This window comes from Schistocerca americana, chromosome X (assembly GCF_021461395.2).
Source record: "Schistocerca americana isolate TAMUIC-IGC-003095 chromosome X, iqSchAmer2.1, whole genome shotgun sequence".
Taxonomy (NCBI): domain Eukaryota; kingdom Metazoa; phylum Arthropoda; class Insecta; order Orthoptera; family Acrididae; genus Schistocerca; species Schistocerca americana.
In genome coordinates, this window is record NC_060130.1 from 926,113,210 (window position 1) to 926,125,254 (window position 12,045).

Consider the following 12,045-nt stretch of genomic DNA (forward strand, 5'->3'; position numbering starts at 1 on the left):
GAGTAAAGGACACAAGGAGGTTGCCAAGATGATCACCGACACCATGGGCAGCAGACTGAGTGGCTCAAGAGGTTTTGATTAACAGTGGACCCGACTTAAGTCAACTTAACTAAACTTGTCTTCAATAGTACCCACAAAAAATAACAGTTGTCCCCGTCAGTCCTGGTACAGATCAGGTAGCAGGAAAGGGTTTCATCCCAAGCCAGCAAGCCTGGCCCTCCTCCCAGAATGTTGCCAGGGAAGGGAAGGCCGCAGGGTTATAAGAAACAGCATTAAAAGATCCATTTCCAACTAAAGAGACTGTCGCAGAGGACTGGCCATCTTGAATCTTAATGCATTTCACATCCAAAGTGTCTGCCTTGATACTACCTACCCCCAACTGGGGCTCTCCACAGCCAGCCACAGTGAGGGCAGTGTGGCATGGCGGCCATTGCGAGGAGTCCCAATGCTCCAGAATGAAAAGCAGCCACTCCTAGGCATACTTTAGAAGGTACCAGCTTGGGTACGAGAAGTGTGATCCCTGTATTGCCAAGGAACTCAACCAAAAGGGTGGCATAATGACCCCACCACACTTCTTTCCCAGTTGGATTATGCTATGGAGAGAAAATTTAGAAAGGGAGGTCAAACCCCAAAGGGAATGTGAAAACGAAACAGCAAGAGGAACCAAAACTGCAAGGAATCCATACCAGGAGAATAGTCAGGATGACGTAAGCAAGGCCACGGAGAGAGGTTAAGGACGGGACAGTGGGGAAGGAGTGAGGAAAGTGGGGGATGGAGGGACACGGGGAAGGGAATGAAACCCTGGAAGCAAGAAAGGGCTGCAACATCTCGAGGCCCCATGTGCACCACACACAAACTCACGAAAGAGTCGTGAGACCCTCAGGGGAGATTTCACAAAGAATATAATAATTCCCACTCCACAGAAAACAAGTAATGACAACTGCGAATATTCCTTAACTATAAGTTTAAAAAGTCATGGCTGCAAAATATTAAGTTTTACAGAAGAATGGAAAAAGTACTAGAAGCCTACCTTGGGATGTGTCAGTTTGGGTTCTGGAGATGTGTAGGAACACACAAGGCAATATTTACCCTAAGACTTACCTTAAAAGGTAGGCTGAAGAAAGGCCAACCTATATTTATAGCATTTGTAGCCTCTTTTACTGCATGACACAATGTATAATACACTGACATATTTTATACCACTTCGTGATGTTCAAAGTGCATTTTCATATATCATGATGAAGCTGTTAGTGGATTAATCACATCTGAAGATATCAATAAATTTCCACCATAGGTAATGTGAACATTGTAATTATTAAGTGATCCCGATGAAACAAATTATTAGATAAAAATTTTGAGTAAATTTCAGACAGTGTAGAGTGGTACACGCTCCTTGATATTCTGAATGTAGCAGGGATAACATAGAGGGACCAAATATAATATACAACTTTTACAGAAACCAGACTGCAGTTATACAAGTCAAAGGACATGTAATGGAAGCAGTAGTTGAAAAGGGAGTCAGACAGGGTTGTAGCTTATCCTCAATGTTGTTTAAAACTGTACACTGCGCAAACTGTAAAGAAACTCAAGGAGAAAATTGGAAAGGGAATTAAAGTTCAAGGAGAAGTTAAATCTTTGATGTTTGCTGATGCATGTGCAAACATGAAGAGAACAGAACACTGAAAATATTTATTTGTGTCTATATTACTATTTAGAATGTACATCATCATGACCAAATAATCTGCAGTGCAGTCTAAGATATGTGTTAGGTTGAAAGGTGACAATTTGGAAGCCAAGAAATGTGAATCCAAAATCTCAGTTGTGGTTAAGTACTGAATTGCAACATCGTCAGAGGCCTAGTTTAAGTTGAAAGATGACATGACGAAGTGGTATTAAAGGTGCAGTTAATCCCTTGGAAGACAAGTTGAATGAAATAGAAAGTGCACTGAAAGGAGGTTATATGACAAATAATCAAAGGGACTAACATTCAAAGGTGTCCCCACTGAACCAACTCCAAATATAATGAAATTTTCTGTGAATGTTCTATATGGTATTTGATGGTTAGATACCACGTTTCAGTCCATTATCTTCAGTGGTTGAATTTTTAGGGGCTTTTAAAGACAGGCTACCCATCCTCATGCTTTTTTACAAGTTCTAGCATACATTTGGTCATTTGCTTTAATATACGCAGACAAATGTCTACGATGAATCCCACCATGGCAAAAATTAGGGATTTAGCCACACCTAAATATAGATACAAGCCTCTAAAGTGGCTAAAAAATTCGTTGCACCATTCTGAGAGCCATGGTTTGACTGAACACTATCACGTTTCATGTGCATCAATCACACCAAAACTTGAGAGGGTTATTACTACCTATGATGTCTATATAGAGATCAAATTTAATTAACATTGGATGCCTAGATGAAAAGATATGCATCTGCAAAGTTGGCCAAAATTTTCTACATGCATATTTTACGGTATTTTTGGGGGACAATACTCCAACTATGTCTTGTTCAATCCTTCTTTTCTTGCCACAGCTGGAAAGAGCAAGCTTTAAGACTTCAAATCTGCATTGTTCAATTTCTGGATTTTGTGTATTGACAATTAAGGATACTTATCAAAAGTAGGGGAAATGGGTTATCAATACACACAAAAAATTCATATAATTTGAAGTTGTAAAACAAAAAATGTGTAACTGTTGTGTCTTTTAATAATATAAAATTTGACTGTGGCTTGGGGAATGTAACTATGCTGTTAAGAAGTGTTTTTGCATTATTTTGCTGCACATAATATAAATATAATAAAACTTCAGAAAATGCTCTTAAGATCATAAAATCTAGAAGATCATACTGGAATGCTATGTTGCTTTAGAACTTTTAACCCTACAATGCATAGTGATACATATGTGAATTGTCACTCAGTTTCCAGCAACAGTTTTTTAAGGCTCTGTCTTCGCAGCAGCAATACATGGCTGATATCTGCACTTTCAATCATTGTTTTCATTATTGGCAGTGTCAGTCTTCTGTGGAGTGTAATCTTTGGTGTTGACTTTGTGCAATCTTGGTGTTAGGTAATGAGTGAGTGAATAATCAATAATCATTGTTGTAGCTGAAGGTAAGCACCAAAACAGTATGTTTTGATAGGGTAATTTGTATATTTTACATACAAATAAGTATGAATCTGCTATTCTTCAAACCAGGATATTCATGAGCTTTCAAACTTGATTTTTATATGTTAATAATCTAGTGTTTAAAAGACCCAATAGACCCTTGGACTCTGCTACTTTGGTGGATCAAATGCAGTTGATTGTCATTAGTCATCACCATTCTATTATGGCAAAAGTCAACTACAATCATTTAAGGAAATGTCACTACAGAACAAGGAGCTTTTCCAGTGGACAAGGAGCTTTTACAATGTACGTCTGGGCTGGATTTTACTGAAAATGCCCAATTTGTTAGTACCAAAATGCCTTGTTGATGACAAAATTTCAATTCCTGCAGAAGACTTGCTGCAGCCCATCTGATAAAGAAAAACACCTAATCAAGAAGGCTTTAAAATCAGTAACCATTGAAATGTCTGCCAGGTTGAAGTTACTGACTAATGAAGATTTTAAACCTGGTCAGAAAATTTGTACTGTATGTAGACATGAAGTGGCCCAAAAGAATTATCCCACCAGGGTAAGCAAGAGTCACCATCCAGAAAAGACACGGATGTTGTTGATGCTTGCTTTACTGCTAATACTTCATTATGATCACTTGGAGAGTCACCATTGAAGCTTCAACAGATCAGTAAAAGGTGTTCAATGAGATACATAAATCACAAAATTCTGAAAGCCCAAGGCAGCATTACTAAGATAATTGCCACAGCTGCTGGGTGAGTCAAGTTGATATCACTCAAATGCAAACAGATGAGTGCCAAAAATGCAAGATCTCACTTGAAGATCCTAATCTTCAGCATCAGGCTTCAAGAAACTGCAGTATAGTTCACACTGTGATCCTGGCCCAAAATAGCTCGACTATTGAAATAAAAGACTGAAGAATTTGCTGTTTCAACTAAAATGGTGAAGAAGGCTAGGAAACTAAAGATGGATGGTGGGGTTTTGGTAACACCTGCAGATCGAAAAGGTAAAAAGCTGAATGATGAAGTAAAACATAATGTCCTCACTCCTTTTTTAAGATGATGATTTTTCTCCTTTATGTCCACACAAAAATGATTGTGCTGCTGTAAATGAGGAAAAGATTCACAAGCAGAAATGCCTGCTCCTTTGTAACCTGAAAGAAATGTTAATTGCTTATGTTAAGCAATATGGAAATCAACTGAGCTGCTCAAAATTTTGTTAGCTCAGGCCGAAATGGTGTACTACAGTTGGCATTTATGGATCACATTCAGTATTCGTATGTGCAATTCATCAAAATGTCTAATTAATATTGGCTTCAGCAACATCCATCCAAGATAACTGCAAGGATTTGATGAAAAAAAAGAAACTATGCAGTTTTGAATCAAAAGATTGTATGCTGCAATGTTATGAGATACATACAGGAAAAATGCAACTAGAGGCTTTTCCTGAAGATGCTTTGAAAGACTGTGATACTGATGAAACAATGGAATAGAAGCAATGGATCTATGTGAACAGACACACATTAGAGACGCGTCAGAGAACTGTTGACGATTTCATGGAGGCACTGATTTTTAAAATTACCTGTTTAAGAAGCCATCGCTTTGTGTCAAAACACCAGAGTTTATACTCACAGCAGCTAAAAAGAAACCTTGCAGAAAACGAATTAATTATGTTGATCGATTTTGCTGAGAATTATTCATTTTTGTTCAAGATGCTGTGCAAGGATTTCATTGGGAGAACAGCCAGGTCACAATACATCCACCTGTGGCAAAAATGTCAGAGTATTAGCATTTGTATGATTAGTGACGCTGTCCATCATTATACCACTGGTGTCCATGCCTTTCATATAAAGTGAAAATCATATTTAAAGACAAAATTGAAAACATTAAGAACATTTATTACTTTAGTGATGGTTCAGATGCTCAATAGAAAAATTTCAAAAAATTCATCAATTTATGTCTGCACAAAAAGAATTTTGGCATCACTGCCAAATGGAGTTTTTTTGGAACAAGCTACAGTAAATCGCCTTGTGACAGCATTGAGGAAACTGCAAAAAGACTAGCAGCCCTTATTCATCTGCACAGGCCCTTGGATAATCAAATATTGACTCCATATGATTTGTTCAAATTCTGTGATGAGAGTATTCCAGGCATAAGGTTTTTTTTAATGTACCACAAGATAAAGTTGAAAAAATGCAGCCTGGTCAAGAAGCGAGGTTTGCCATGGGACATACAATATCTGGAACAAGAGAAAATAAGCAATTTAAGTCAATTAATTGTTAACAGCTGACAGTAAGCAGAGTTTCCAATGATGCTACAGCAATCACAGTTAATGCCTTCAGAGCAGATGAAGAAATTCCAACAATCTCAATTGCAAGTTTACAATCAGGAAAGTATGTTGCATGTACGTATGACAGTTTTTGGTGGGTTAGAAACGTGTGTAAAGTATCACATGAACAACAAGATGTCCTCATCAGTTATATCCACCCACACAGTTCTGCTCATTCCTTCCACTGGACAACTGCTAGACACCTGCTGAGTTCCTAAGTAACATATTTTCATGACTTTAGAAGACCATCAGCAGCAGCATCAGGAAGACAATGCAGTTATCCACAACCTGTCCTTGACAGAATTATAGAACTGTTTAACCAAAAATGGAACCAACTTGAATTTTTGTTTTGCAAATTTGTTGTCCTGAGTATTATACTTGTTTTTATGGCATGTATTAAATCAATGTTTTAATCTGATTTATATACTAAAAAAAATTAATTATGGGATTTAATGAGCAAAATATTTCACTTTTCAATCATCTCAAAATGCTAAAATAATAACTTTTGAAACATATCCTTACTCATCAAAATGCAAGATCCAGAAATTAAACAGTGTAGTTATGAAACCTTAAAGCATGATCTTTCCAGCTGTGGCAAGAAAAAAAAGGATTGAACAAGACATAGTTAGGATATAGTCCCCCCAAAAATACCATAAAATTTGCATGTAGAATATTTTGGCCAACTTCGCAGATGCGTATCTTTTCATCTAGACATCCAATGATAATTAAATTTGATCCATATACAGACATCATAGATAGGAATAGCCCTCTGAAGTTTTGGTGTGATTTATGCACATAAAAGTAGCAGTGGTCAGTCAAACCATGGCTCTCAGAATGGTGCAACGGATTTTTTAGCCACTTCAGAGGCTTGTATCTATATTTAGGCGTGGCTAAATCCCTAATTTTTGCCATGGTGTGAATGTGAACAATAAACAGCTCAGACAAGAAGATGGTGGGACCTTTCCAAATGTCGTGCTCCATCAGAATGCTGAAGATTACATGGGTACATCAGATAACTAATGACAAAATACTGAATCAAACTGGGAGGAAAAAAGAAATTTATGGCAGAACTTACCTAAAAGAATGGATCTGTGGACAGGACACATCCTGAGGAATCAAGGAATCATCAATTTAGTGATGGAGATAAATGTGAGAATCAAAAAGGCTTCACTACAACAATCAGGTTCAAATGGATATATGCTGCAATAGTTATGCAGAGATGAAGAGGATGTACCAGACAGACTCGCACAGAGAGCTGTACCAAATCAGACTTCAGACCAACAATGACAACAACCACCACCACCACCACCACCACCACCACCACCACTACTAATAACAACAACAATTTCCATCTGTCAAAGGAAACAAAGCAAATTTTGAATCCATACATAATAGAAAGAAGTGGAAGTACGTACGTTCATTCCATATCTCCTCCTAGACCACTTGATATCAATCAACCTTAGTATAAAAATCACTTACTGTCTGGAAAGAACCACTGCGGGAGTAAGGACTCTCTCAAAGGGATGGAGGGGAGGGGTGAAAAAGACGTGTAACTCACAATGCACAAATAGACAGACTATATTCATCCATTGAGAATGAGAGCATGTAGTGACTTGCAACAAACTTTAAACATAATTTCAAATCTTTAAGAGACTTTTTATCATTCGCCTCCCTCCCCTCCCACAAAATTATGAAAGGAAAAAACTTTACTGTTTACTACTTTTCCACTGTTCACATAGTAAAACAGTTAAATTGAGCATTATTAATTTTAAACTCATTACCTCTTTACTACCAACTTTATTTGCAACACATTTTGCAGACAGTATCCACATATACAACTAGATTTTATCGCAAAATTATATTATTTTACAGCACATAGCTGAAGAGATGAGCATCATAAACACTGAGCTGTGTGAATACAAAACTGCACAGCAAAATTCACTATGGATACAGGTGAAATATGTTCAATATATGAGATATTTGCGTATGTGGGCAAAGCTATGGGTAAAAAGCGCCTCCTAAATCCCTGGATCAGTTTCAACCAAACTTGGTACGTACACACACACACGTTATATATATGGAAAGAAAGTGTGTGGATATAAGAACCAGCAACCCCTAATTTGGTGGGAGTAATAACATTGACAGAGAAAGAGGCAGGAGGAGATGGAAAGACAGAGAGGGGGAAAGATTGGAATTAATACATACCTAGCTAACACGGGTACTCAGCTAGTATGTATTATTGGAATGTATGTTGGATTCAACAAACACAAAGGTAAAGAATATTTAACATACACATAACTGACAGTAACATAACTGCTTAAATCCAGCAGTTTGTGTCACAATCTCAAGTCTCCCCAAACTCTCAATGTTTTTGTCATAGAAACACTGACAAAATGCATCACTTACATAAACTAGTTTATACATTATGAATATAACATTTCTATATGTACGACGAAAGGAACATACAACTACCTATAACCAAGTACCATTGCCGACTGAATCACTACTTATGCCTATGAATTAAAGCAGCAGGGTTGGAGAAATGATTTGTTTTTCACAAAACAGGCAGGCAACAAGGGGAGGAGAGTAAATGAATCAAGATATAATTTCAGACTAATTAAATATATTTTACGATGATGCAGAGTAAACACTTTTTCTGCACAAGTTATGCAAGACTTACATTGCTAAAACAGCAATTATCTATTTTGGATCAACTGAAACTGCCAATACCGAATTTCATCTTTCTTCCACAACACAGTAATAATGTGGGACCATATGTGCCCAAACAGAAAGAGAACGAAACACTGACAATATTTCTTTTGTGTCTAGGTAAGTTTTTGTGATGTAGATATTGGTGATAGACTCATCTGCAGCACAGTCCAAGTCTAAGGTAGGTTGAATATGACAGTTTGGTCTGCACTGGCAATACAGTATGTACGGTTGATCCTGTATTTTGTTTCAAATCCTCAAGATCACCTTCACTATTTTTCAGGGTAAAATATAAATGGATATGATGGACACTAGGCTTTTCTGAGTGTCAGTTGCATGAGAAACAGGAAGTTTTATGTGCAATTATCCGCAGTACAAATCCTTGTGGAGTTGATGCCTACATTAACATGGCTTATAAATACCATTACCCACATAGATTTTAACTCCATAACAAAATGCCTTGGTCTTGGAGCTATCAAGTTACAGGGACTTGAGGTTAAGAGTGTTGCCCCTGAAACCTTTAGTGTCATGACAGACTAGTCTGCACCTTCCCTAACATCTAGTTTAGACTGTGTCAATGTACTTGTGAATTAGTAAAGTCAATGAAAGCTCCATATTTAACACTTTTTATTATAAATAACTAGATGTTTATCATAAATTCAGAAAAGTTTTAATACATAATAGACAAATCGATGAATATTTTGATCGTATTGTGTAAATATGTAATACATCAATTATGAGGTGTAGGATGGGGGCAGCAAAGAGCACTAAGTAACTGTCATTTCTTAGTAGATCTAAACTAACAAATAATGAATGTCAATAACATTAAAAATCCTTGATGGAGTACAAACACTTATCAATTAACAGTTGCTTTAATTTTGTCTTAGTATGTTTCCTTTAAACAATTTTATATTATTTGGTAATCTGTTATAAAAATGTCTTCCAGCAGGAAATGGACTATGATATGTTACTCTTTCATTGCTAAATTTTGTGTGTTTATGCTCTCTTTTTTTCTTGTATTATAATTACAGATTTCACTATGCTCCATATTTTCTTTTGGAAACAGTACAGTACTGAGAACATACAATGAATACACTGTTAGTATGTTATACTTAACAAAATATTCTCTACAGGACTGATGCTTACTAATATTACCTATTATCCTAATGGCTCTTTTCTGAGCTCTGAAAGCCCTATCGATATATACCGTTAGTGCCCCATCCCAAATCTCGATACCATATAGCAGGTGAGTGTATAATTCCAAAATAGATTTGTCTTAAAACAGGTTGCACTACTGTGGTAGAAAGGCGTTTTAGCCGGTACGTGTCACAGGAGATTTTTTTTACACACACAGCTGATGTGCTCCTTCCATGTAAGATGTTCATCTACTATAATACCAAGGAATTTATATTTATCAATTATTTCAACTAATAGCTCTGGTTCTGTATCCACTTGTGTTGATTTATAATTTAGCAGAAACTCCATCAGAATTGTCTTGTCCTTATTTAGTGCCAGTTTGTTTTTGGCGAGATTCTGTTTGGGGCTAATGGTCTCTGCATTATTTTGCGCTGCTAACTGTTTTGTAGAGCCCCAACTTATGAAGGAGGCCTCATCAGCATAGTTTACTAGGTTCGAATTTTGTGGAATTATTATATTATTGATGTACACAATAAATGAAAAAGGTCGGATGATGCTTCCCTGAGGGACTCCACAGTTAAGAATTTTGTAAGACAATTTTATTGTTTGTGTATGTCTCCCAGGTGTATAATACAGCTTTGCACATTGTCTCCTGTCAGTAAGGTAGCATCTTAACAAATCTAATGCTGCTACTCTGACTCCAGAAGTTTCTAATTTATGTAGAAGAACAGAATGATTTACAGAGTCAAAAGCCTTGGATAGGTCTTAAATGGTGCCAATAACTTTGTTTCCATCATTAAGTATATTCAATATCACTTTCAAAAATGTAGCTACAGCTGTTATTGTAGACTGGCCCTTTCTGAAATCATGCTGACAGTTTCTTAATACACAGTACTTACAAAAAAATGATTCAAGTTGATCAAGAAGTAGCTTTTCCAACAGCTTACTAAGTACTGATGTCAATGAAATAGGCCTATAATTTTGTATATCTGTAGTTACTCCCTTTTTATGCACTGGTCTTATTTCAGTGACTTTTAACAAGTAAAGAAATGACCCCTGACTGAAAGAGCTGTTTATTAAATGTTGTAGTGGCTTCATTAATTCATTCCTGCATTCCTTCAGGAATTTTGCTGCGATGTCAAATACAGCCACTGGCTGTATTTGCTTTTAAGTTGGAAATAAAGACAGTTTTGTTTAGTTTAATATTTGTACATTCTGTGGATCATAATTGCGCCCTATCACTATGGTGTGGAACAAGTCAGTTTTATACTGGTAACTCTGGCAGCATCCTACAAACCAATGTAAAATTTAGAAAAGTATGATTACACAGCAGATACGTAAGTACATGAGGCATGGAAGGGGGGCCAGTGTGTACAGAAAGATCTGGAATTATTTCTGATTGTAAAAGAACTAATGCTGAGTGAAATAAAAGGCTACAGAATGCAGAGAAGTGTAGCCACACGTGAGTTGTTATAAATAAGTGACATCTTCGCCCTACAACAACTAAATATACGAATAATTACTCGGATATTTTATTCCAAAATAAAATTAATAAAAAGAAGGGAGGGGCAAATAGAAAAATAAAATAACTAACTTCTGAAGCTGTATAAATAGTGAAATGCAACCTTAAGTAAAAGAACAAAAACATACCACTTAAGAATAATTATGCCGGTAAGATACCCGTACAACAGTGGCTTCCTAACCACGGTTCTGAGCAGACTGAATGAAAGATTTAAGCTGCAGACGGGAGTGCACAAGTTGTCGCAACAGAACGCAACAGCCGCGAGACGAAGTAAAAAGCTCGTACATACTATGACAACATTCCTGGAGTGTAATTGTCTCGGTCGGATGCATGAGATGCAAATGACAACATAAAAGTGAGTTTTAATGCACGTGCAACCTCTGTCATCTTTGAAATGGGATCAAACTTTATCAACAATTGTTAGAACAAGCCGCGGTACCGACAACAAATCAGACAGTGGAACAAAGCGCACAGATAGTCATCTTTATTGGCAGAATGAAAGAAGGAAGGAATAAGTTACGTTTTACACGCGCCACATTCGATATTACAGTAGAGGGATTCGATATACAGAGTGTGAAATGGTGACTAGCTATTGCTATCATTTTTTTCCCTCCCCATACAACAGTAGCATTGTGAGTCATGGATTCTAAGAGTTTGCAAGAACTTTGTTAAAATGCATGTAACCCGGGCTTACCTTTCTTTACATGCTTGAAATGACAGTACGGCCTCTCGCAAAGACCGCTATCGTAAAAGGGACAACTAATCCCTTTAAAACAACCAGTGCATGGTAACATTATGAGTGTAAGGAATTTAACGTGACATGTCACGAAAATAAACTTAAAATCAACATCCTATTACACCACCACTCTTCTCCGTCAACAACAACACATGATACCAAACAAACCTAACTTCTGTGACATCCTGTGTAAAGATGCTACGTTCTTACGATATTGTCAAACGACCTTAACCACAGCGTATATTATTCTATGACTTTAACCATGGTGGTATGATAAGATACCTCCATGACTTTAACCATAGAGTGGGAATATAGGCATTTCTACTTTATGACTTTAACCGAAGATCTTCCTCGAAAATGGAAACATTCTGTGCATTCTATGAATACCATATCTTTAGTCAGCTGACTAAATGGAAACGTTTCTACAACGTTCACTTCTACATCATTATTCTCGATGGATTATCTGCCTTTTACGGAAATAGTTAAACGATTTA

General features: G+C 36.8%; 1 protein-coding gene across 1 annotated transcript in view; it reads right to left on the minus strand.

The window, feature by feature from the left end:
• Positions 1-11,723, minus strand: part of LOC124555203 (RNA exonuclease 1 homolog) — a 221,774-nt gene extending 210,051 nt beyond the window's left edge. The window contains exon 1 of the mRNA XM_047129048.1: positions 11,510-11,723. Coding sequence (XP_046985004.1) covers positions 11,510-11,609 — 100 coding nt within the window. The 5' untranslated portion in view covers positions 11,610-11,723. The remainder of the gene's footprint in view (positions 1-11,509) is intronic.
• Between the last annotated feature and the right edge of the window lie 322 nt (positions 11,724-12,045).